The following is a 23893-nucleotide window of genomic DNA, read 5'->3' on the forward strand; positions in this document are numbered from 1 at the left end:
GGAAAGGAAATGAAGAGTTTACAGAATGAATAAAATAGCCCCCTTCCCTTTCCTTCCCCACACATATGGGAGGCACAAGATGTGGCGGTTAATGAGTGATCACTGCTGCTTTAGGATTGCCTCCTTCACAGTCATTCTTGGTAAACTGGCAAATGCCTGGTAAGGCACTTAAAAGGAGATTACTTGGCACTTGGCAAGGCAGAATTGCAGAGCAGTTTGAAACAGGACACCGATTCAGGTTTCTTCAGGTGCATATTTTGAAGCAGCGAATAGGGTCAAGCACTTGGAATTTTGTTTCTTCTTTTTTGCACATAAAAGTCATTGAATCAGGTGCTTTGCAGTCCACTGAGGAAGAGGTCAGTGTGTCCACAGAGACTAAAGGAGCCAGTGTGGTGTAGTGGTTAGAGTGTCAAACTAGGACCCACTCTTCCATGGAAGCTCAGTGGGTGACCTTGGGTCAGCCATGCGCTATCAACCCATAATACTACCTTCATGTTGTGAGGAGAAAAATGGAGGAGTGGAGAATGACACGAGATGCTTTAGGTTCCCAATGGAGTGAAAGCCAGGATATCAATGAAGAAAAAAAAAGATTAATGGGCAAATTTCTTTTTCTTGGGCAAAAGTGAGAATATTGGGGGGGGGGGGGGGGGCCTGAGCTGAGTTTGTCCCCAAGCAAGACAAAAATTGTCTCAGGCAGAAAATACCTGGCAGATAACACTTTCTTGCCTTCAACTTCCATCTCTGTGTGATATTTTGATTTCAGATGAGAAAAGGTTGAATCCCAGTGCTTTACTCTTTTTCACAAAAAGATGACAGTAAATTTGTATATTAATCCGCCATTTCCTGGAACTTCTTTGTAGTAGAATGCTCCATGAGAATCCTAGTGCTTATATAGGGGTGGGAGAGAAGAGGTATCTCTGAGCTATTACTTTTAAGGTTTTGCGCTGACTGGGGCCCTCGTATCTTCAGAACCACATCTCCTCATATCACCCGAGGAGGACACTTCATTCCTTCAATAGTAATCTTTTGGTGGTCCCTGGCCCCAAGGACATTAGGTTGGCCTCAACCAGAGCCAGCACCCTGTTGGCCCTGGCTCCGGCCTGGAGGAACTCTCTGTCAGTTGACACCAGGGTTCTGGGGGACCTTAAACAGTTTCACAGAGCTTGTAGTATGAAGATATTCCATCAAGTTTTTGGTTGAGGCCTATCACTGTCCTTATTCCATCTCACTGGCCTCACAATCACCATGTATTATTTATTGATTATTGACACTAACCTCTTCTAGTTTTTGTAAAGGTAAATGTATATTGTTGCTCATCGCCATCAAGGGTTTTGTGGTTTTACTTATAACCATATTCTATTGTTGTATTCTTGTGTTTTAACTCTTGTAATCTTGGTTAGGAAAGGGTGGGATATAAATCCATTAAAACTGTATTGCTTTATTAGCATCTAATATGAAAATATGAAACTTATATGAAGTATAAATATTTTAGGGTGTTGTGGGTTTTCCGGGTTGTAGCAGTAGCATTTTCTCCTGACGTTTTGCCTGCATTTGTGGTGGCATCTTCAGAGGGTCTTCAGAAGATGCCAGTCACAGGTGCAGGCAAAACGTGAGGAGAAAATGCTACCCGAACACGGCCATTCAACCTGGAAAACCTACAACACCCTAATGATTCCGGCCATGAAAGCCTTCGACAATACATATACATATTTTAGTTTTCATACAGTCATATAGGGCTACCAGCATATTTGCATACTGCGTTGATAACATTAAAAACTATTCAATACTGTATTATCAGTGTCAGATTCATGCGCACCATGGCAGAAGCCTCAGATAGAGAATCTGCAGAAGAGGAGGCTGTAGCTGGGCCATCAGGAACCCACAGCATGGCAGAAGCCTCTGATATGAAGTTTGGAGTAGAGTAGGCTGTGGTTGGGCCATCAGAGGTCCGGCCAACTGCAGCAGACTTAGAGTCTGAGCCTCCAGTAGTGGGCACAGGATCAGGGCCAGGGGCTCAGGCAACACCTGAGGAAACAGCCCCTGAAATAGAAACTGCTACCCCAAAGCTATTGCCAGATCCCAGTTCTGTCTTTCCCCAATACCCAGTTGTTCAATCAGGGGACAGCCCATCAGCTTGTGCACCTCCAGGGTCATCTGAACCCCGGGAACAAAGACAAAGGCAGCTGTGGAGCCACCTACAGGAGCGGACGCGCAGCAGCAGGTTGGCAGCCTTAGAGCAAGCAAGGAGAAACAGGGAGTCCTTGCAGGAGCACAGCTGCAGGAAGTTGGCAACTAGTGGGAAGGCCATTCTGTATATAAGGCTGCAGGAATAGGGCTCCAGCATGGCAGCAACGTTGTTTTTGGATGAGTGAGCCTTGCTTGCGTTGATCCTTGGTCTGACTAAGACTCCAATAAACAGTGAAGTACTGGACTGCTGTCTTAACTTCTGCTTGGCAGGTTGGTCCATGACAATCAGGCAGGTTAAAGCAGTTTCATTGTAAACAAAATCATGGTGGAAAGTGGTTTAAAAGTAAACTAACTAAATTAAAAATACATGCTTGAAAAATTTGTCTGCTGCATACACAGCAATCATCATTCACTAAAGTTGTATGTTGTCTAACACAAACAAATCAAAACCTTGTCTTAGCTTGCTTCACACCAACTTACAACAGATTTTATTTGAGCTTTTGATGACCTGGGTTTTTTTTCTGAAAGGTCATTCCAAAAGCATTGAACTTGGGGGGGTGGGTGGGAAGGTATGTATTTCTGCTGCTCCCCACACACATCATTTCAAATATAATCAATAGCAATGTAATTGTTATGGTGTTAAAATGCTGTAATGATATACCTACTACCAACTTTTAAAAAATGCAAAAATTCCACTGAAGGTGGAGGAGGAGATTCAATTTCTGCTACAAACAAGGCATTTGCAGTGGCAATCAAAGCCTTCGAAAGCATTTCACTCATTCCAAAAGGGAAATTATTTCATATGAGTTTTTTTCTCTCAGAGCACCCAAAGTGTTTCAACTTTTCATTGGAAAAACTGGAGGAAAGCCATAAAAGCCCCCCCCCCCCCACACACACACACACACTTTCCACATTTCACTCCTGGGCCTTCACATCTTCACTATCACTTTTGAGTTGTGAGTGACAAGAAATTACATCTCGTCTCAGTCTCTTCTTGGTTAGGCTTCTCCTGAGTATCAGTTAACCTGCTTCACTGGGTGAGTACTGTAGTTTAAGAATTCTTGATTTAAATCATTCAGGTGTGAATCCCTGGATGAGGAACTACAAATGAAATTGTATTGAATGCTTTTGCCGAACACCATGGACCATGTACTAGAAATGTGTCTACAAATAGCAGTAGTTGGTGGGTTCTGTCACAAACTGCTCCTTATATCTTTACTTTATTGGTGCATGGCACTGCATCTTCCTTAGCTCCTGCCTCTCAAAAGTTTTTGCTACCTGAGAAATTGAATTTTTATCATCAGGATCCAAAGGATGAAATTCCTGCAGAACTGATTCCAGGATTTCAAGCTGCACCACCATCACCTGAAGCTAGAGCAGTCAACTCAACTGGTTCATCATCTGGACATTAAGCAATACTTTTTGTATTTTACATATTTCTACTGTACCTATGTGAGTGATACATGCATATACATACGCATTTGTCAACTGCAGTTCAATTTCATGCTTCATTGTCCACAAATGTTTTTGTGTGTAAAGTGCCATGAAGTCAACTTGCTCCACACAGGGCTACCCTTGGACCTGTTCTGGAAGCTCCGGCTCATGCAAAATGCAGTCGTGTAGGTCCTTGCTGGGTGGGTGTACATTCAGCTGGTGGTCTGCCAGCTGCACTCTGGCTCCAGGTGAAGTACCGAATCTGGTTCAAGGTACTGGTGCCTTAAACAGTCTGGGGTCTTTGTACCTGTAGGATTTTCTTTTGCAGTATGTCCCCCAAGGGGGTGCAGCCTGCGTTCCGCAAATAACAATCTGCTGCTGATCCCTGGTCCAAAAGATGTCTTGTTAGTCTCAACCTGGTGGAACAGTTCTGTTTTATAGGCCCTGTGGAATTGCACCAAGTCCCACAGGGCCCGGGTCTCACTGGACAGAGCATTCCACCGGATTGGGGCCAGGGTGTTCTGTGCCCTGGCCCCAACCCGGTGGAACGCTCTGTCCAGTGAGACCCGGGCCCTGTGGGACTTGGTGCAATTCCACAGGGCCTATAAAACAGAACTGTTCCACCAGGTTTATGGTTGAGGCAGCTACAGTTCTAACACTCCAATGGCATCCATCTTTTCCCCTCCTTTTTTTGTATTTCCTGGATGTTATTAAGTATAGGAAATTAGGGTATCTAAGATGGATTGTTTTGGTTACCATCTGTGATTTTAAATTGTTTTGTTAATTCTATGGTTTTACTGTATTTGCCAAATGTTGGAAGCCGCGCTGATCCTGCAACGGGAAGGGCGGCATACAAATTGAATAAATACAGCCATACAGCTGCTTTATGGCAACGGAGTAGGGTGTTCAAGGCAAGAGATTAACAGAGGTGGTTTGCTACTGCCTTCCTTTGCACAGCGACCCTGGTATTCCTTGGTGGACTCTCAACCAAGTTCTAGCCAGGACCAACCATTATTAGCTTCTGAGATCTGATGAAATCAGGCTAGCTGGGGCCACTCAGGTGAGAGCCCACAAATGCTTCTGCCACTATACATCCAGTTGTCTTTAATGTGCCACAAGACTTGTTGTTTTTGTAGCATCAGGTAACACAACTATCCCTATTACCAAATGCATGTAACTGAATTCACTCCTTAGTAAACATAAAAAGGATCATGATGCTCAGTGAGCCGATTCACTCATCCATAATCATCACTGCCTTATACCAAGTGATCTCTGGTTTGGATCTTACAGATTAATCCATATCCCTGTTATATCCATTCCTATAAAAATAAGAATAGGAAATCTTGTGGCACCTTTAACGAGTTTTTAATTCAGCATAATCCTTTCCTGGACGGAATTCGACAGGCAAAACATGCAAGTCTCCCGTCGCCAATCCAAACACCGTCCTTCTCGGCGGAGCTAGCGGTTCACACATTCATTCAGGAGTGATGTACAACCACGTGTGAACCGAAGTGTTTTCCTTTGTACGTGACATTAATAGCAAGCGAGCACGTACACTCCGGCAGGGGGAAGGTGCACGCAGCCCTTCCCCCTCGGCATCGATCTATTAACCAGCTGCCATGTTAGGAGGGGCGGGGGTAGGGGTGTGGGTGTGTGTGTGTGTGTGTGGGGGGGGGGTAACACAATTGATCAGCTCCGCTCCTGCTTTTCCGCGATAGTGACATCATCTCTTCCAAATCCCATCCGGCGCTGCCATTGGCTGGGTGGGTAATTGAGATGGGCATTTCTGCTCTCGCCCGCCCCGTCCTCCCCCAATGCCTACTTTGTGTCTGTGGCGCTGCGCTCGCTTCACACACACCAGCCCCCCGCCAGCCGCAGGCGCGCCCCTAGTAGCACTTAGCAGCAGCAGCAGCAGCAGCAACAGCCGTGCAGGCCGGCCTCCTGCCCACTCCGAGCCGGCGCGGGCTGCCCTCGGAAGGAACGGTTGGTTCGGCTGGCTGGAGCGAGGTAACAGCCGTCGTGAGCAGGCGCCGGGCTAGGGGGCGCCCGGGGCGGCTGCAGCAGGCGGCGGTGGCCTCTAGCTGGAGCCTGTGGAGCGGCACGCCTCGGGGGGCGGAGAGGCTGAGCGGGGTCCTCGTCCCCCCGACGCCGTGCCGGGGAGGGGGGCAATGCGCTGCTCGGCCGCTGCACTTGGAGCCGGCTGGCCCGGCAGGTGCAGAAAGATCCCCGCCGGATCCCTCGGCGTGTTTGATGGAGGAGGGTGGGGCGGGGTGTTGGCTTTGTGATCCAGGATCCTTCCGGCCAAAGGGAAGCTGAGGACCGGATTCGGAGTTGCTTGGCAGCCTCCTTTCTTCCGAAGGCGGCGCATCTGCTGGGAGCCCCCTGCCCGGGCAGCGCCTCTCCCCTCCCGCCCCCGGGACGCCTCTGAACGTGCAAATCCCTTCGGGGGCTGTTTTGTTGTTGTCTTCGGGTCGGACTGGGCGGTTTCTGAAAAAAGGGATTAAAAGGGGTTCAGGCTGCCTCGCGGGTTGAATGAGGCCAGCGAAGCCTACAAGTGCAGCTGAGGGCCTGGGCGGGGACAGGGAAGGGAAGAGGAGGTGGGATTTGGCGGGGGGACGACGACTCGCTGGTCCTGCTGCCAGGCTCAAAGTGGGGCGGAGGAGCTCCGTCGTGATCCCTTTCTTTGTTCAGGGAGGGGTCTGCGATGGTGATGGGCGACCATTTATTGTGCTGTACACAGCCCCACCCTATGCTGCTTTGTAACTGCGAGTGGAGCCTTTTCTGGTCTTCAAGGGCGTGTCTGCCTACACCTGTCAGTATCAGACGGTACTTCTACAGTAATGAGAACCCCGATTAACTCCTATCTAGTAGGAATCTGTTCTTGTACTATTTCCTAGGGTCTCAATGGACAAAGAGGTTGCTTTCCCTTTCTTTTGCTGCCTACAGAGAAACCATAAAGAGGACTCTGGTCTGAAGTGGGGAGAAAAGAGATTCTTGTATTCTGCACAAATGGTTCTGGTACCCTCCCTCCCTCTATTGTTCAGTGATAAGTAAATCTGAGGAAAATCTTTGAGGAAGATCATATGGAAAGTAGACCTTGATTAAAAGAGGGAGTCCAGATGAGAAACTAGCAGCTTCCTGTAGTGATATGGACAGGGAAAGAGAGGCTCTTGAGGGGCTGGGATGAATACATAACAGTTTTTTTTGGTGGGGGGAAACATACTGAAACCTTTCATTGGAGTGCAAAGACTAGACTTGGGAAGGCTTTGAAGAAATAGTGTGTGCCCTTGAGTGATTTGTGCCAAGCACCAATGAGTTTAAACTAGCAATGTTCTCTTTAGGTGCATTCAAATAAGATAAACTTGGTCCAGGATTTCAGTATCAGCTATAGGTGATCACAGAAGTGCATACAGAACAAGAGTTAGGGTTTCAGATTATGGGGATTCCAGAGCTACTGTTCAGATGAGCTGAGCCTTTCATGTTTAATTGAATGCTTGTTCAGTAAGTTTATTATTCAATTTGACAGTGGGAAAAGTGGGGTGGGGAGAAGAGGAAGACACGTCCTTGTGCAGAGATCCTTCAGGGTCCCTACCACTGGTGGCTATCTTTGAGAGATGAAAAAATAAAGCCTCAATGGAGGGCCGTAGCACCCACCATATAAATAAGCCAGTTGGTAAAGTAGCTTTTCCTCCTGAGAATATATTGAAAACAAGACAGATGAGTTGTTGCTGTTAAAATAGTGCATCTGAGTTGCTTTTGACTCTCTCCTTTTGGGAGCTGGGAAGGATAGGGTGGCGGATGAGGGAGCAGTGATGTGTTCAGCATAATTCCACTTTGAATAAATGGGAAGAATGCAGAAATAGCTTTCCACAACATGGCTGAGAAAGCAGAGGGTTGTATCATGGAGCATCATACAGAAAGAAAAACAAGGGTTCCCAGGAGTCTGTCATGCTCTCAGCACGCTGATACTTATGATATGGTCTGGAGCAAATACTTAATTTTTGGGAGAGCTATTGCAGATGCTTGAAAATGTTTTTGAACAGTTCACCCCTGTTAGTCTACTGCAGCCAAAATAAGCCTTGTGGCAAAAGCCTTAATGAGCCGGAACCCCACTTTTATTGTTGCACTGAGCTCTAAGCAACCAAATAAAATGTTTGTAACTACTAGGGAGACCATTTAAGAATATCACTACAATGATAGTTGTATGTGTTGAAGGAAACACCTTAGTAGCAAGAAAGGGCCTGCCAAATTGGTAACTTTAATCTATATCCCATGTTGTCCTTTTTGCCAAAAATGTTGCCTAGAAAACACAATGATTGCATTGTCTTTGATGCTGATTATGACCTGTTAAATAAAAGCCAAGTGATGAGGTAGTAGAATGGACTGGTTCACTTTAGACGGCAGGTGAGGAATTATTTCTGAAGTTTCCCATGCAAATAATTCCCTAGAAATAAAAACTAGGACATCATGTAAAGGGCCGAGCTTCAAAATTTTCTCTTAAATGTGGTACCTCTTTTATTTGCACGGTGTGTGTGTGTGTGGGGTGGGGTGGGGTGGGGTAAATGGGAAGCATTACACATGTGGAAGCCCACTCACCTGTCTCCTACTACCTCAGAATTCAGCCACCTCATTCTACTGCATGTGTAGGCCAGGCCCAACTACATGTAGGTCACAAGAAGAAGGAATAGGCACATTTGAGAAGGGAATGTTAAATGGAACTTGGTGGTAGATCTCAGATGCCTGGCTGTGGTCTTAAGGGGGGATGACAGGAAAACACCATGCATCTGCATTGTGTTGGAGAGGTACAGGAGAGGGAATGGCTGCCAGTTGCCTGGAGAAGTTGTAGAAGTTATTGCATGGTTTTAAAGAGCAACTATCAGTGTAGACTGTAGCTTCAGTTGGCCCCGTAAAATCTTTGCTGAATGTTTTGAACAGATACTTTACTCATCTAACCTGAAAATATAAATTCTGTTTTTGTATGAGTCCTCAGACCACTTTTGCTATACACTTTTGCTTCCTCAGATTACTTTTGCTATACACTCCAGGGCAGGAAGTGAATCAGATGGACCACAGAAGCTCTTCTAAATGATTGAGTCACACTTTTAAAATGATCGTTTGAGTAGATAAAGCTGAGTGGAAGACTAGTTCTGTAGTCCCTTCATGGCGGTTCGTTCTCTCTGTTAAACTGGCTGGACGGGATGAAATGTATCTTTGACTGCTTTAAGGGAGCAGGTGATTTCTCACCCAGGCTGTAATCTTGGCTTGCTGTAAAGTGGAGCTATTGATGATTGTAACATCTGAGCTGTCTATTGAAATGAAACTTCTGTGTCATGGTTTTTAGTTTCTTTGGCCATTGTGTGTGTGGAACAGAATGAAAATGCTGCAAGCTCCTTTTAAACCTTGGTCTTCTAACCATGCATGCTACAGTTTTCAGCAGTTGCTTAAAAATCTGTAAGGAGCTTATCTCAAAAGTTGGTTCATAGCAACTCTAGGCACATCTAATTGTGGTATCTCTTGCATCCAAGCTACCATGTGGTGGTGGTATTTTTGTTCAGCTGTGACTGGGGAAATGGATCAAAAATTAAGAGAAAAAGAGAGGTTTCACTTTCACCTGGGTGGGGTTTGTCACCCTGAAAGCATTGGGTGGTACAGTAACTGGTAAGGTGTATGACCCTTTGCTCAGGGCAAAAGTCTTGATCTGGGATAGCCCAATTAATAGGGAAAGGGTAACAAATTTGAGTTCGTCTTTCAAAACCTTGGTCCTGAAGCTTATGAGTGACTCTGAGAATATACCAAGTTCCTACCCATTAATGCTGATAAATGACAACCAGCCTGAAAATAATTGGAATTAAATGGCTTCAGGTTAGTGAAGAGCACAGGTTTGAATTCTGACTGCATTTAGCAATCCCATTTTGTGAGGCAAGAATGTCCTGAGACATTCTCCAAGTGCATGGAGGCTTCCCAAAGCCACGTGGTTGTTAACTTTGTTGACAGCTGACCTAGAGTAGGCTTCTGCACCATATTAGGTTTTGTACAGGTGGACTTGGCTAGGTTGCTTCTGCCCTCTTCACTGCAGATAACCCTTGTTATAACAAAGGCTGTGACAAGAATCACCACACCTCTGCGTTGGTGTTAAAGTGCCACTGCTGGAAGTTGTTTGTAAGAGCAATATGACTAAAGCTGGCCATGCTAACCACATTGGGGCACTTGAGTTGTAATATATAGAGAGGGAGACCTGACTGTTCAGCATATGGGTGTTGCGTCGGGTCTTCAGCCTCCTCGAACCTGGTCTACATATCAACCCTAAATGCATCACTGTGGAGGCCATCATTTCAGATTGCATTGGAAGGAATCCAGATGCATGTATTCAGAACTAAATCAAAGCCCACCTAATCCTGTGTAGCACAATGACTGGGCATGGCCCAGCCTCACTTCCTCCACAGAGGTTTGCAGCCCTGAGCCCAGCAAGAAAACAGCCAACCTCCTCTGATTGCAGCAAAAAGTCCCTATGAAGCCCAATGGGCAGCACCACCCGTATTGCTGGCACACCACAAAAAAGGGTGCATTCCCAGACTGACAGGGCTCTGGGGACTGACTGAAGTTAGTTCCACCCCTGGGAATGTTCCCATTGACATAGGTTCCTATGCCAGTGGGACACTGGGGCCACAGCAACATTGGCATTTGGACAGTGTAGCCATGCGGCTCCCCAGGGCTGCTGTAAGTGCCCCTGCACCAGTGTAGATCCACTGATGACAACTTTAGGTGGCATTTATACTGCTGCCGGGGTCACACACCCCTCATCCCCGGATAGTACTGTTCGTTTAATAGCTTCTGCTCTTTTTTTACCGCAGGATCTCTGGCGTCTCTGTGCAGTTTTGAACCTGCTTTTCCTCACTTTGATCATTACATTTTTAAAAAAGGAAGCCAGTCTGGCAAAATCCAAAGGTAGGTTTTAGATGGAGCATTATCAGATAGCATGGCAATATGAAGCTCACTTTTAAGGTGTAGCATTGTCTGCGTAATGTTGATTTCAGACCAAGTGACATATTGGGAACACTTAGCGACATGAGCTGAATAAAATTAGTTGTGGTGATAACGGTAAGCTTCTCCACCCCCAGTTCTAGTGATCTTACTAGGACATTGCCTTTGCTCCCTCTCAGCTGAGGTGGGTTCTGACAGTTGAGTTTGATATGATCAAAGGCCTGCAAGAATCCTAACCAAAGCAGCTGTAACTGCGAACCTTGTCTTCCTAGAAGAGGACCATAGGGTTTGGGGTTTTGTTTTGGCTATCTGTTGGATTTCTACGGAGGACCTACAGAACACATAAATCCACCATTTACAGTCTTGTGACTATCAGCTTAAAATGGTTTCATATCAGCAGATGATAGCAATTCTGCTACCTCCCCCCCATTTTTGTATTGCCAATAGTACTTTAGAATAAATCACTGCAGGTCCATGTACTTTACATCCAAAGCTCCCAGTTTTAATCCCCTGCATCCTTGGGCTTTTCCTTCTATTTACACTTAACATCTGGTAATTCCTAAAGTGTCTCTAATTGAGCTTTCTTAAAAAGTACCGGTAATATCACAGCAGTCTCTCTCTCTTTCTCTCTTCAGGCCAAAGTTGAAATCGGAGGGTTGTATCTTGCCTGCCAGGTCAGGGATATACAGACAGGCTGCCTAGGGCTTGTGGGTGTGAAGATGGATGGCAGAGCAGCTGCAGATGGAGGCTCTGCTCCACGGGAGAATGGTGTGACAGCCACCAGTGAAGCGGCACCAGCTGCTCGTCTGCCTTCAGCAAAACGAAAACCCAGCAAGACCACTCAGCCAGCAGCTGTCGCATCTCGCCCTCCCACAGCTCCTGGTGGTGTTTCCAAGACACTCAACAATGGCCCAGCTAAGAAACCGAATGTCTCTCAGACCAAGCCCCTGGTCCCTAAGAACAGTGCCATTAACAACACATCTGGTAGGGTGGCAGTGAAAAAGGCAGTGGGGGAGAAACCCAATGGGTTGATGGCTTTGGAAAAAGTGGTCCAGAAAAAGGAGGTACAACAAAAACCAGCAAAAGGGGCATCACAGCCTACAGTGTCTGGTATGTCCTTGCTGACTGAAACCCCTCCCCTCCCCAGCATGTTCTTAATGCTAGGCTAATGTGATGGAGGCCTCCTTGGGACCTGTCTTGATCTTTTATCATATGTTGGTTGGAGGAAACCAGATATCAAGGAGAGTTGTTCCCCAGCCATAGCTTAGCTAGACTTATCAGCTTCTATGCTTAGTGCCTTTCCAGCTCTTGCATGGAAAATGAAGGGCACAGAGCTCTGCAGATGATTGATATTTCCTACCTGAACCATTAATGTTGCATGGTTTGTATCCAGAAATTTTACCAGCTACTGTTGAGATTCCATGCTTGCAAGGTACTGCTGCTATGGGTGTGCAAAATATAACCCCTGTCTCTGGCAACCATTTTATTCTCAAATCCCCAACAGAGGATTCCAGCTGCCTTATCTAGTTCCAACTGCTGCCACTAGATAGCCACTCTGTTCTTGCCTGCAGACTTGTCCGATGAGGGTTTTGACAGTTTGCTAAGTATTTTGTTAAGAGTGTTGACTAAGGTGAACATCTTTTTGTTATTTTCCCTAGCCCCAAAGTCAACTGCCACAAAGTCCAAGAAAGCTGAACAGCCGAAGCCCACCAGGTATGACGTTAGGCACTTGGTTGCTTTTCTCATACAGCTGCCTATCTCAGCAGCCTTTTATTCATCCAAACTATGTCAAATTTCAGAGCACGAGATTGGCAGAGCCATGTAAGGGAGCCTGTTTGTGTAATTGAGAAGGTACATTTTACCATTATCAACTGACTTGTTAACTATAATCATAAAGTTTCTACCTTTATTAGGAAGTGGTCAACAAAAGCTATCCCAATAAGTAATAAATATACACAGGAGCACCCTGTATGGTTGTTTTAGTGGTCCAGCATAAAGAAGAGAAGAAGAAGAGGAAGAGTTTGGATTTATATCCCCCCTTTCTCTCCAGTAAGGAGACTCAAAGGGGCTTACAATCTCCTTGCCCTTCCCCCCTCACAACAAACACCCTGTGAGGTAGGTGGGGCTGAGAGAGCTCCGAGAAGCTGTGACTAGCCCAAGGTCACCCAGCTGGCGTGTGTGGGAGCGTACAGGCTAATCTGAATTCCCCAGAAAAGCCTCCACAGCTCAGGCGGCAGAGCAGGGAATCAAACCCAGTTCCTCCAGATTAGATACACGAGCTCTTAACCTCCTATGCCACTGCTGCTCCCTGCACATGGTTCGCACTACTGGCAACTATTTACCTCTACCATTACCCTGTCTGTGAAGCATCTCTAAGAAGCTTTTTGGGTCACATAAAAGCCTTTGCCTGCCATTCCTTTCACATACTGATTAGTTATTTTATCATCTGAACTATGCCCCCTGAATATATTACCTTAATGCTTGTATGTTCTTTTTGGTTCCATACGAAGTCATATTTAGTTCTGGAGTCCTTAATTATAGACCCCTGCATACATTCCTGTGAATTTAGTTTTATTTGTTTTTTAATCCTTGCTGTTAATATCAAGCAGGAGTGACTTAACATGTGCTGTTGCAAGGTGATCAAGCACACATTTTCATGTTTTGTAGTTGGAGGAGATACATCTAGCAGCTGAGATGTCTCATTCTTTTTGATTGAGAAGACCAGAGTTGACTAAGTCCACAAGGTTTCCCACATTGAGGCACCACAGGAAAGCAAGTTGTGCTGGCTAATATAAATTGTTCCTGGAGCACATTTTATTTTGGGTGCTTCAGTTCATCTAGATAATGTTTAGTGTCAACATTTGAGTTTTATGTGAGGGGATCTTTCTGAGTAAATTTTTTCCCCTCAGGAGAAAGGGAAACAATTTTAAGGATTGAACTACAAGATACAGTTTCTTTTCATCTTCTCCAGGTCCCGGCAATCGGATGTGAGTTCTGTGCTTTGAACTCAATTTCCATGTGCATGGAGGTGATTTGGGTTGAGACCTGGAGGAGGAGGGAATTAAGCCTCCCTGCCCCCCCTCCCCCCATGCCATCATCCTGATCTGAAATGGCGGCGCGGGGGGGGGGGTGCCCTTCAAGGGAAACCACGCATATTGATAGGTTGCATGTAAGTTTCCACAGTAGGGCCATTTCCAGTTGGGGAAAATGGCATGGGGCAGGAGTCTCAAATCCTTCCTCCCATGGTCCAGATCCAAATTATCCGCATGCAACTGGGGCCTGAGTTTTGAACATAGAACCTGCAAGACGCATCTGACTGCAAGGACCTTGGAAGGCTATAAAGAAAATGTAACATATACTTAGACTCCAGGTTTCAACAGACAAAAAATCCAGGGCAACCTGTATCTTGCCCATTTGACTGCTCTCTTGGAGGGAAGGTGAATATTTATTCAAATTCTGGTACCTGAATTTTGAACTAAGGGCAAAAAACCCTGTTCTGATTCTTTCCTATTTTTCAAGAGACTTCCAATTTGTGGAAATGATTGAAAGGGTGAAAGAAGACTGGACTTAGAGAGACAAATGAACAGTAAAGGAATGGGGACAGGCCGGTGTCCCCAGCACTTTTGAGCCTGCAGGCATCTTTGAAATGCAGACATTGTGGTGGGTGCAGCCACAAAATGGCTGTCATCGCTTACCATCAGTCGCACAATGAAGATTCTTGTGCTGTGGTGACCGCCAAAGGAAAGTTTTTGAAAATCAGCACAGCCACATCAGAAACCTTGCTGGGCAAAAGCCTTGCCCACTTTCTGAAAGCACATTGTAGGCATCAGGAAAGGTTTTAGCGGGTGTCATGGCACCCACAAGCACCCCATTGGGGACCCTGAGTTAGAATGTGCATCGGCTAGAATTGGGATATGTTAAATGAGCAGGGGAAAGAAGGACAAATCACTTATTTTCCCCACGTTTACAAGTTTCGGAACCAACTCCCATGAAATGGATGAGTGGCTGGAATGGTTGCAAATGAAGCTGATTTGATCATATGCCCTAAATGGTTGCTGTCCCCTAGCTGTAGCCTCCTTGTAGCTTTTGGACTGGCAATTGTCAGAGCCTTCCAGGGTTGCCAAGATCGCTTCAGAACAGTGAGGCCAGCTAACTACCAAAGCTTTCAAGTACAAGCACTTGTGCTTCTGCCAGCTTTCTGGTGCAGCAGCACAGCCCCTGTATTCTAATACTTTGCTCTCAATTTCAGGACTTGGTTGCCAGGGACTAAGAATGCAACTTCTTCATCAGCCCTGAGCAGAGCACCGGTCAATGACAAAGGCATAGGCAAACCTAAGCACACAGTACCACCTGCTGGTCAGGCTGCAGCAGTGCAGCAGCCAAAAACCACCCTGACCACAACAAGAGGTAAGTCTCTATTCTATGTGATACATTAGAAGCTGGATGTGTACATAGGAGTACATCCAGGAGTCTGCCTGCAACTGGGGATTCCAGAGAGAGTAGCTGGGCTAGTTTTTTATAATATCATACCATATGATATTAAGAGTTCTTGCTACAATGAAAACCTGTTAGTCTTTAAAAAGTCATAAGACTCCTCCCACTCACCCAAAAAGAATTTTGAAATGCATATAGGGACATGGCTTGACAATAATAATTGAAATTATATAACTTCACTGGGTTGGATTCATCAGGGGGTATCCAGATGCAGAATGTGACTTCATGCTTCCTGCTACAGTTCAAAACACACATATATCACCCCACTGTTCCTGAGGGAGTGGGCATTTCCAGGAATAGCATGGGGGGAGGAAACTGTTAGAAATTGCTCCCCTTCCCCGTTCCATCTGTTAGATCCCTTTTGTAGACTGGAATGCGGGGCAACCTATAGAAAACCATCCAGCATCTGATCACCTTACTGCAGAGGCATGCATTTATTTATATTCTGCTTTTCTTCCTGCTGGGACTTAAAACAACTTAGAAACGTCATTCTTTCCTCCTGCGTGCTTTCACAACTACTGAGTTTGATCAGGCTGAGAATATTTGACAGGTCCAAGGTTACATAGCATGTGGGAATTCGAACTCAGGCCTACCAAGATCTTAGTCTGACACTCTATCCATTATGCCATGCTGCCTCCCAAGATACTAATTAGCTATGGCATGCTGTACTACCTGGTACAAAGATTTGTGCTGCTACCTTTCCTAGAGGGCAGCAATACATTTCTTAATGGCCTGTTGTAAGCTAATGGTTGACAAATGTCCAGTGGTGATTTTGTGAGGAGGAAAAAATACATTGAACATATGCTGAAGCATTACTTCTGTACTGTGGTGACCACTGGCGTGGTACTGTGGTTGAAGCGTCATACCAGCTCCAGGGAGTTCTGAGTTCAGATCCCGCCTGGTCTCAAAGTTTACAGGGTGACCTTGGGCCAATCACCATCTTTCCTCGTTCTCCCTTTGCCATTTTATCCTATATGTGCTCCTCTGAGCTCTTTAGAGAAAAAAAAACATGGGATGGTTCCTATGCTGCTTGTCTGGGAGGTCAGCAAGTAGAGTACGCAACTCAGTAACCAAGTGGGAATGTTAGTGGACATATAAACATCATCACACTTTTAAAACCTTCTGAACAAAATGCTTCTCTAGCATTCTGCATTCTTGTCCAGGTCCTGCATGAAGCCATACTTCTCCCACCAGGCCAAAGGGCTTAAGGTCTCGTTTATCTTGCAGATCCTACCAGAGCCACTACCATGCCAAAGGCCAAGCTTTCAAGCACTAACCCCGCTGTGAAAAAGTTACCTGCCACCAAACCTCTCAAATCTGCAAACTCCAAATTGCAATCTGAGCCAAGCCTTGGACAGAAGAATGTAACCATGCCTAAGAATCCCAGGCTTTTGGAGAAGAAGCTTTTGGAGGCACCTAAGCCCAGAACTCCTATCAAGACAACTGCTGGAAGCACCCGTCCAGCAACACCATACAAAACTCCTGTGCCCAAGGTACTGGCTGCAGGCAGCAGTCCAGGCAAGAAGCTTCTCAAGAAAGATAGCCTTCCAAGCAAAGATCAAGCTGCTGCTCCAAAAAAGCTTCAGAAGGCAACTGATCAAAGGAATGCCAAGCCAGCCATTGGTGAAAAAAGTTTGCCTATTGAGGATACAAAGCCTATGGAACTGCAGCCTACAACCGAGGTAGAGACTGATGCCCAGCTTCTCTTAAAAGAATCTGTTGCCAGCAGGCTAGAAGCTCAAGAGACCGAGCAAAGTGTGCCAACGGACGAGGGAGGGAGGGAGGATAGGGTTGGGTGCCTGGGCACCATGGTTCCACAAATGTCAACTCCAATACTGGAGGAAGTACCTCTGGTCTTTCCTAGTCCACAACATGTGAAGGTCTCTTCTCCCCGTGGAAGGCCTAACTTGCCTGTCCCTGAGATCTCAGAGCTACCAGAAGAAACACCAAATTTGCACTCAGAACTACTCTGCCAACTACCTTCTCTTACTCATTTGGCACCTGATTCCCAGACTCCACCATTGGAATCTGTGCAGCCTTGTGGAGAAAGCACAGACTTCCAGGACTTGAAGGAACAAGCACTTCCACACTCAGATATTCCAGTTCCCCCTGAGCAGCTATACCCATTGCTTGAAACTGCACTATCTTGTGAAGATGTCTGCCACCTATCCATCTCCTCCTTAGATGAAGACTCCCAGATACTGGTTAAAGAGGAGCTTCCTGTGCCAAGCTGTGTGGGAGGACTTCCTTCTCCTGCCTCCTTGGTCGTGTTTGCTGAAGAAGTCCAACCTGTGACACTGGCAGGAATGCAGGAAGAGACTGCCTTCCAGGTGAAACAGTCTCCCTCAGCCAGCCTGGTAGATTCTCCTCTGAGAATTATGGTTGAGCCTCAGACAGCTGAGGATGGTGAAGGACATGGTGGCTTTGACAAAATGGCTAAGGCATCCGCCCAGCCTCTGTATGAAGAGGAAGAGTGGCAGAGGAAAGTGTTTCCTGTGGAGGATGAGACGTTAAGGATGAGCTGCACAGACTTTGAAGGAAAAGTATATTTGAATACTGAAGGTGCTCAGGAGTTAGCCACTCCTCAGACAGAAGAGCTGAATAGAGCTGTCGTTCTTGCTGAAGATGGGATAGTGGAAGCTCAACCTCTAGAAAAGCATCCAGATACCAGTCAGGGTGTCGTGGACAAGTCTTCTCTCTCTTTCCCTGTGGATGCTGTGGCCTTGCTCCCTGCAGAGTCAATGGGAGATGCTGATGCCGGTCATGGTGGTGTGTCCGGCTCTGTGGGTGAATGTTCTTGCATTGGAGGCCCTGGGGGTGATGCTGTGGCTGAGGTGTGTCTTGGTAGCCTGAAACCAGAGGATGCTCCCAAATGCGAAGAACCAGATCCTTTGCCCCGTCTTTCAGGGGAGGTGTCACCTGGTAGCGGCATTGGCCAGCTGTCGATGCCCAAACCTCAGACTCTGCCCTTGAAGAGCCTAGAGCTTTTGCAGGAGCCACCTACTCAGCTTCCTGAAGCCCCTGAACTCCTGTTGAGTTGCTCAGTGCTGAACGGCCACTCCCCTGAAAGAGGAGGCTCCTCCTCCAAGTCCAGCACCTTAAGCGGTCCTGATCTGGCTGGCAAGAGCAGCAGTGAGACCAGCACCCCAGAGGAGCTGCGGGACTATGACAGTAGCTCGGGAGTGGAGTCCAAATCTGATGAGAAACTGGAGCAGACCTGCCACCAGCTGCTGAGCCCCCTGGAGGACCTTCCTGGTGAGCTAGACCTGGGCATCCACATGGAGAAAGGAGATGATGAGGCGGAGACTCTGCCAGCTGACGAAATCCTTGGCGACCCACCTACTGAACCTACGGTGTCCTCAGAGGAGGAAGTGGACCTGGACGCAGACCTCCTGAAGGACCCGGCCTTCACAGAAACGGTGTGTCTGTCCAGGTCTCCACCTGGCAAGCCCTCCTTGGCCCACTCAGTGGAGGAGTCTGACGAGCCAGGCTCTGGTGATGCCGGCACAGAGACCCCTGCTTCTACCAATTCAGCGGCTTCTTGTGATGTCTTTGGTGCTTTCCACCTCCATTCCACTGACAGCTGTGGCAAGAGTCCTGGCCTTTCTTCCCTGGAGAGCGAAGAGCATTCCACAGAGGGCAGCAAGGAACCACTCCCTAAAGAGTCCCATAGCAAGACGCCCGTGGATTGGGAGCACCCGGCACCGGCCACACCAGCCTCCCAGAAGACCAGAGTGCAGGATGAAGAGGCATCCCTGCCTTTCGCTGCCACTCATAATCTGGCTGCAGGTAATGTATAGAGGAAAACCTGCTTTGTCTATGTCAGTGCTAACCTGTGGTATCTCACTGTGCAATAGTACCTTGTAGGGAAGGGAGATGGGGGCCCCCTCCCTCCATGTGTATTTGTTCCATTTGTGTCTCTAGCCAAACAGGCATACTTCTGTCTCTGTGTTTTTGAGAACTTTCCCTTAACCCTTTACAGACTTCCTCAGGGGAAGCTGTGTGTATTTTAGTGTTCTTCTGAGAAGGGTAAACTTCTTAGTCTTTTGACATATTAAATAAAGCATCACTTTGTCTATCTGATGACTTAGCCTGTCTTGTTTTTCCAGGAGACACGTCCCTACCTTCTGTTCACTGAACTTGGAAAGAAGGGATTGGTAGGGGATGGTGGAGGGGGCAGTGCTCAAACTTTTTAGCTGGCTCCTGAGATGCTGGGAGACTAGTCTTCAACTGCTCAAGTGGTAGGAACCAGAACTCTGCTTGCAGCCCTCGAGGGTGGGGGTTTGAGGCTTCTGTGCCATCTCTGGCTCATGCCATCTCATACAAATGGCAGAAATTCAGTGAATCTGCCCAGCAAGGTAGTCAAGTAGACTTGCAGGACTCTGATCGATAAGCAGTGGCAACACCTTCCTTGTTTAAATGCCCAGCTTAGTGGTAGCTGCTTTTAGCTGCTCCCTGCCTTAACTTCTAGTCCTCATCCTTGGCCAAAGCTGCCAATTGGAGTTCTGAGAGAAAGCGAGGCTTCGTTGTGCTTGCACAGGGCGTGATCCAGAGCATAAGGAGCTATGTGGTGTGCAAGTATGCCACAGTGCCGCCAACATGCTATAATCCATTGAGCTGTTCACAGGCAGCCTCGTTGTCTGGACCAGCCTCTCCTAAATGTGGTGAGTGGGCAGGGGCAAGACAAATGGGTACCATCTGACTTTACTAGTCTGAACTTTGCAGTCCTGCTTTCATGTAGTGGGGTTTTGAATGTGTAGTAAGTGATTACCTTAAATTTGAGAAATTCAAAAAGCTAGGATGGATGAACATGTAGGTTAATAGCAGCCCACAAACTCTTGTAGTCAACTAAAAAGATGGATTCCAGTTGGAGCTTTAACGGCCAACAAGTTGCCATGTTGTGGGGAGGGACACACAAGTTTGCAGTAGCAGTAGTTCTTGAATCTGAGCAGGTTGTCTTGGGACCCCCTCAGGCAATGTAAACTATTGCTTGCTCTAGCTTTGTTGCTGGAGCCATTTGCTTTGTGCTTGCTGGAGCTGACTTGAAGTGAAACTTGCCAAGCAAGAACTCTTAGGTTACTAGGGGCTTCAGAGCAAGCAGCTCTGATAGGATGAAGTTCACATTTCTGCCTGTTGAGACCTAAATATATTTCCCTTTGTCCCTCTTTCTTTGAGAAAAATGAGTGGCTGACATGGGCTCACATATTTGCAGAGATCTGCTTTGTTTTAACAATACACCAAGTGGTACGTTCCAAAAAGCCACCCTTTCTTTAGGTCATCCTCTACTATAAGAATCAGACAGTGTGGCAGGAAGGGCTGACATTTCGTGGGGCAACAAAAGGGCCCACTCCAGAATCCTTGCTGGAGAGCCCTTCTACGTAGCATCAGTAGCCCCAAAACTTTGACACTGGCTTTAGTAGATCAGCACAGTCCTGAAATCTGGGGATTTCGTTCTTGCAAGATGGAGAAGCAACTTAAAAACAAAACCTTGGCCTCTTTCCCACTCTCCTGTTTGTTCTCGTTTGTCACTTCCTCTCCTTGTTTGTCAACCCTCACCCACCAAGGGCTGCTCTTTCCAACCCAAGCCTCCTTGCCCTGTTTGTAGGTGACAATGGAGCTGGTTTGCCCTTCCCCTGGGGCCCATGTCCATCAGAGATCCTCTCCACTATCTATGAAGTAGAGGGTGGTGCTGAGACGCCTGGCCTGGACGACGAAGACGGGAGTTGCTGCTCGTGTGCTGCCTCTCAAGAGCAGGGCCTTCACCTGGGAAGCATCCAGGCTACAGTTGTGCAGCAGCTAATCAGCCGGACGCTGCTTTTCTCAGCAGAGGCACCTTCTGGTGCTGTTGGTGGGAAGGGGCCTGTGAACACCGAAGCTGAGATTAGCAAATGGACGGAACTGATATCCCCTCTGGACGAATCACGGGCCAGCATCACTTCAGTGACGAGCTTCTCCCCTGAGGACATGTCATCCCCCCATGGGGACTGGACTGTGGTAGAGGTAGAGACCTTTCACTGACTTCTCCCTAGTTTTAATCTTGCAGCCATTTTTTTTTTTTGGTTATTGGGTCCTTTATGCATCCTTTTTTATATTCTGACTGGGCATTTTGATGGTGCCTTAGACTCTGAACATTATATGACTGAAGATATCCTTTTCTTCTCCCCTTTTTGGGCAGCTAATGTCAGTTGCTAAAGTTGAGGTGATTTGTGCTGTGTGCTGTGGGTGCAGTTGAGCATACCAGAGTAATTCCTGTTCATCCCTTGCAAAAACATGCAAATTCACTTTTGAGCTGCTATTGGCTTACTGGGTTATTCAGCCTTTTTATGCTACTTTAGGTCTTCAGTTATATGCAATAGGTTCTCTTCAGTACAGGAGACCAGTCGTGAGTATAATTGCCTGATTAAAATGTGCAAACTCAAGGATGGCCCATTCTCTCACTAGAGGCTGCAATAGTGCAGAAACGGGCCACTAACTTGACACCACTGCTGCTGGCCCTGAGGTTTATACTACTGGCCAGGGCAAACAGATTGGCATCTTGCTCTTTTAATTCACAGAGGGAATCAATCAGTAAAAATGCCTTCCTTCCCATATTTGACTACAGCTGTCAAGGACCTTTATAGACCAGGAAGAGAGATTATTTCACCATCCTGTCTGAGGGCAACATCTTGTATTTGTGTCCAGTTATAGGTAAGGTTTTGTCCACTGAAGGGATGTAGCAGACTTTGTGGATAAAGAAATGTTTTCTCCTATAAACAGTGACTTTGGAACAAATTTAATACACCATCTTTTCAAGAGCTGATCACTGCCAACAGCTAAGGAGGCGGTCGGCAATAGGACCTTGAGGTACAGATGGAGATCTGCACCCTGCACGATAAGGGGAGAAGAGAAATACGGCTCACTCTGATATTCCGTTTTAGAGCGAGTTTTGGAAAACCTGAACTTGGAGTTGGGAAGGAGTCTTGTTGATATAAATATACAATTCAGCACCTTATAATGAAGCTGGACCAAGCATCAAAGTTAACACGTTCATTTGACTCTTTGTACCAGCAGATAGTTCAGGCAGGTTTCATAAACTCAGCAGGGTTGGCCTCACAGATATTTAGATATGTCCAAGGAATATAAGGGTTGTGATGCAGAGGAAGGCCATTGCAAACCATCTCTGAACATCTCTTGCCTTGAAAAACCCCCAGGGGCCACCATGTCAGATGTGACTTAACAGCAAAACAAAAGCACTTCCCTCTTGCCAACTATAACTGTCCAGCCAGAGGGATCACCTGCCTTGGCTATGACCAAAGGTAGTTCACCCTGATGAAGCTTTCTATATTAACGGTACCTTGTAGTAAGAACCTCTGCCACTTATGCTCTATAAAGGGACTTCTAAGAGTGAAAACTGACAAAATACTATTCAGTCTATACTTTGTGTTAACTAGGAGATGAACTAATTATTGATTCTATAGTGGTTTCTTGAAAAGGGCAGAGAAACTCTTCAGCTGCTTTATGGCTGTGGAAGCAAATTGTAGTGGGGTGAGGGGATATCTTGCTTCAGTCACTATTTTCTTCCTATTAAGTGTAGGAGGAAGTACAGCTATTAGCAATCCAAACGAGTTATTTCAGATCGGAATGGTTATGCCTGTCCTTCTCCATCAGACTGTGCCTGGAAATAGTGACTGTTGCTAGATGACCACTGGGTTAGAGGATGAGTTTCACATCAGTAATGTTTATCAGATGGAAAAGTTTGCCTTCTATCTTCCCTTCACCTGAACCCACCATTAACCTCCCAAGTGATGCTTCTGGAACCTACCAAATCGCAGACTTGTGACAAGAAGTATTACGGCATCAATCATATCGCAAGAGCAGCCTTATGTCTGTCAGATCCTCTCCATGTGTACCAAGAGGCGTGGAGATGCCTTCCTTTTCTGAACTCAGCAATATCAGCAGGTAATTTCCCCACCTCCAAAACTGTTTTCCAGCCTACTTTGTAGAAACATGGATTTATTTATTTTTTTAAATTAAAAATGCATGCACCAAGATTAGGGGACTCTATAACCACTCCTCCCTTAAGATGCTAACCCACCTGGTTCCTAGCTGAAGGGAAGCGGTCAACATTAGCCCTATCCAGTAGCCTTGAATGCCCGCCCCCCCCTCCAGGAGGTGGGCAGAAAAATGGTGCACCAACTTTTAAAATAGATTATTCGAGCGAAGGCGACTGCTATCCTATCAGTTGCCATGTGTTTAAACCTTTGCTGAGGGTACATGGTCTTCCCTCCTGGTCTGTGATGTAGGGATATTTTTCAGAAGGCTTCCATCTGGGTAACACCAGCCTAGTTCTGCATTTGCCATGCACGTAGGCAAGCTGCTGCTTCCTCCCGTGGTCTGAGCAGCCAAGGTAATACCTTTAGGAACAGAGCCTCATTACCTGTAGCAACATGTGGACCTGGGTAACAATTTTCCCTATTTCATGTTTGTTACTCCTTTTGTAATGTAGCAAACTGTAAGTGATAGATTTACTTAGTTTTTTAAAATAAAAATGAATTTGAGTTTCTGTGGTTGTCAATGTTTAAACGTGGGGAGGGGCAAAAATGTAATACAGGTTCAGACTGCAAGCACATTTTGAATTGGATGTTAGAGGATTGAACTTTTACTATTACTCAATTGCTGTTAAGGATTGGGTCACTTCAGGTAAAGCAAAGCACAAATAATTGGTAGTTTTAGCTCAGCATCAGTTCCTAGGTGACAATAGTGTATAATCCTGCCTCTCAGCTAGGATTGTTCTTAACTTTCTAGCTGTCAGCCAACC

At 46.4% G+C, this 23893-nt stretch overlaps 1 protein-coding gene across 4 annotated transcripts; it reads left to right on the forward strand.

Moving 5' to 3' along the window:
* The first annotated feature begins 5427 nt into the window (after positions 1-5427).
* Positions 5428-23638, forward strand: PRR36 (proline rich 36). 4 transcript variants are annotated; one of them, XM_048489708.1, is made up of 7 exons: positions 5428-5628; positions 10473-10566; positions 11238-11712; positions 12261-12315; positions 14852-15009; positions 16324-18885; positions 20702-23638. In XM_048489708.1, the coding sequence occupies exons 3-7, from the start codon at positions 11322-11324 to the stop codon at positions 21112-21114; spliced, it is 3579 nt and encodes a 1192-aa protein (XP_048345665.1). In that variant the 5' UTR covers positions 5428-5628; positions 10473-10566; positions 11238-11321; the 3' UTR covers positions 21115-23638. The 4 variants fall into 4 exon arrangements, with proteins under 4 accessions (XP_048345665.1, XP_048345667.1, XP_048345666.1 ...); XM_048489710.1 differs by having other exon boundaries at positions 11238-11586; XM_048489711.1 differs by having other exon boundaries at positions 5430-5628; positions 20661-20797.
* The last annotated feature ends 255 nt before the right edge of the window (positions 23639-23893 follow it).

Source organism: Sphaerodactylus townsendi, linkage group LG03, assembly GCF_021028975.2.
Source record: "Sphaerodactylus townsendi isolate TG3544 linkage group LG03, MPM_Stown_v2.3, whole genome shotgun sequence".
Lineage (NCBI taxonomy): Eukaryota > Metazoa > Chordata > Lepidosauria > Squamata > Sphaerodactylidae > Sphaerodactylus > Sphaerodactylus townsendi.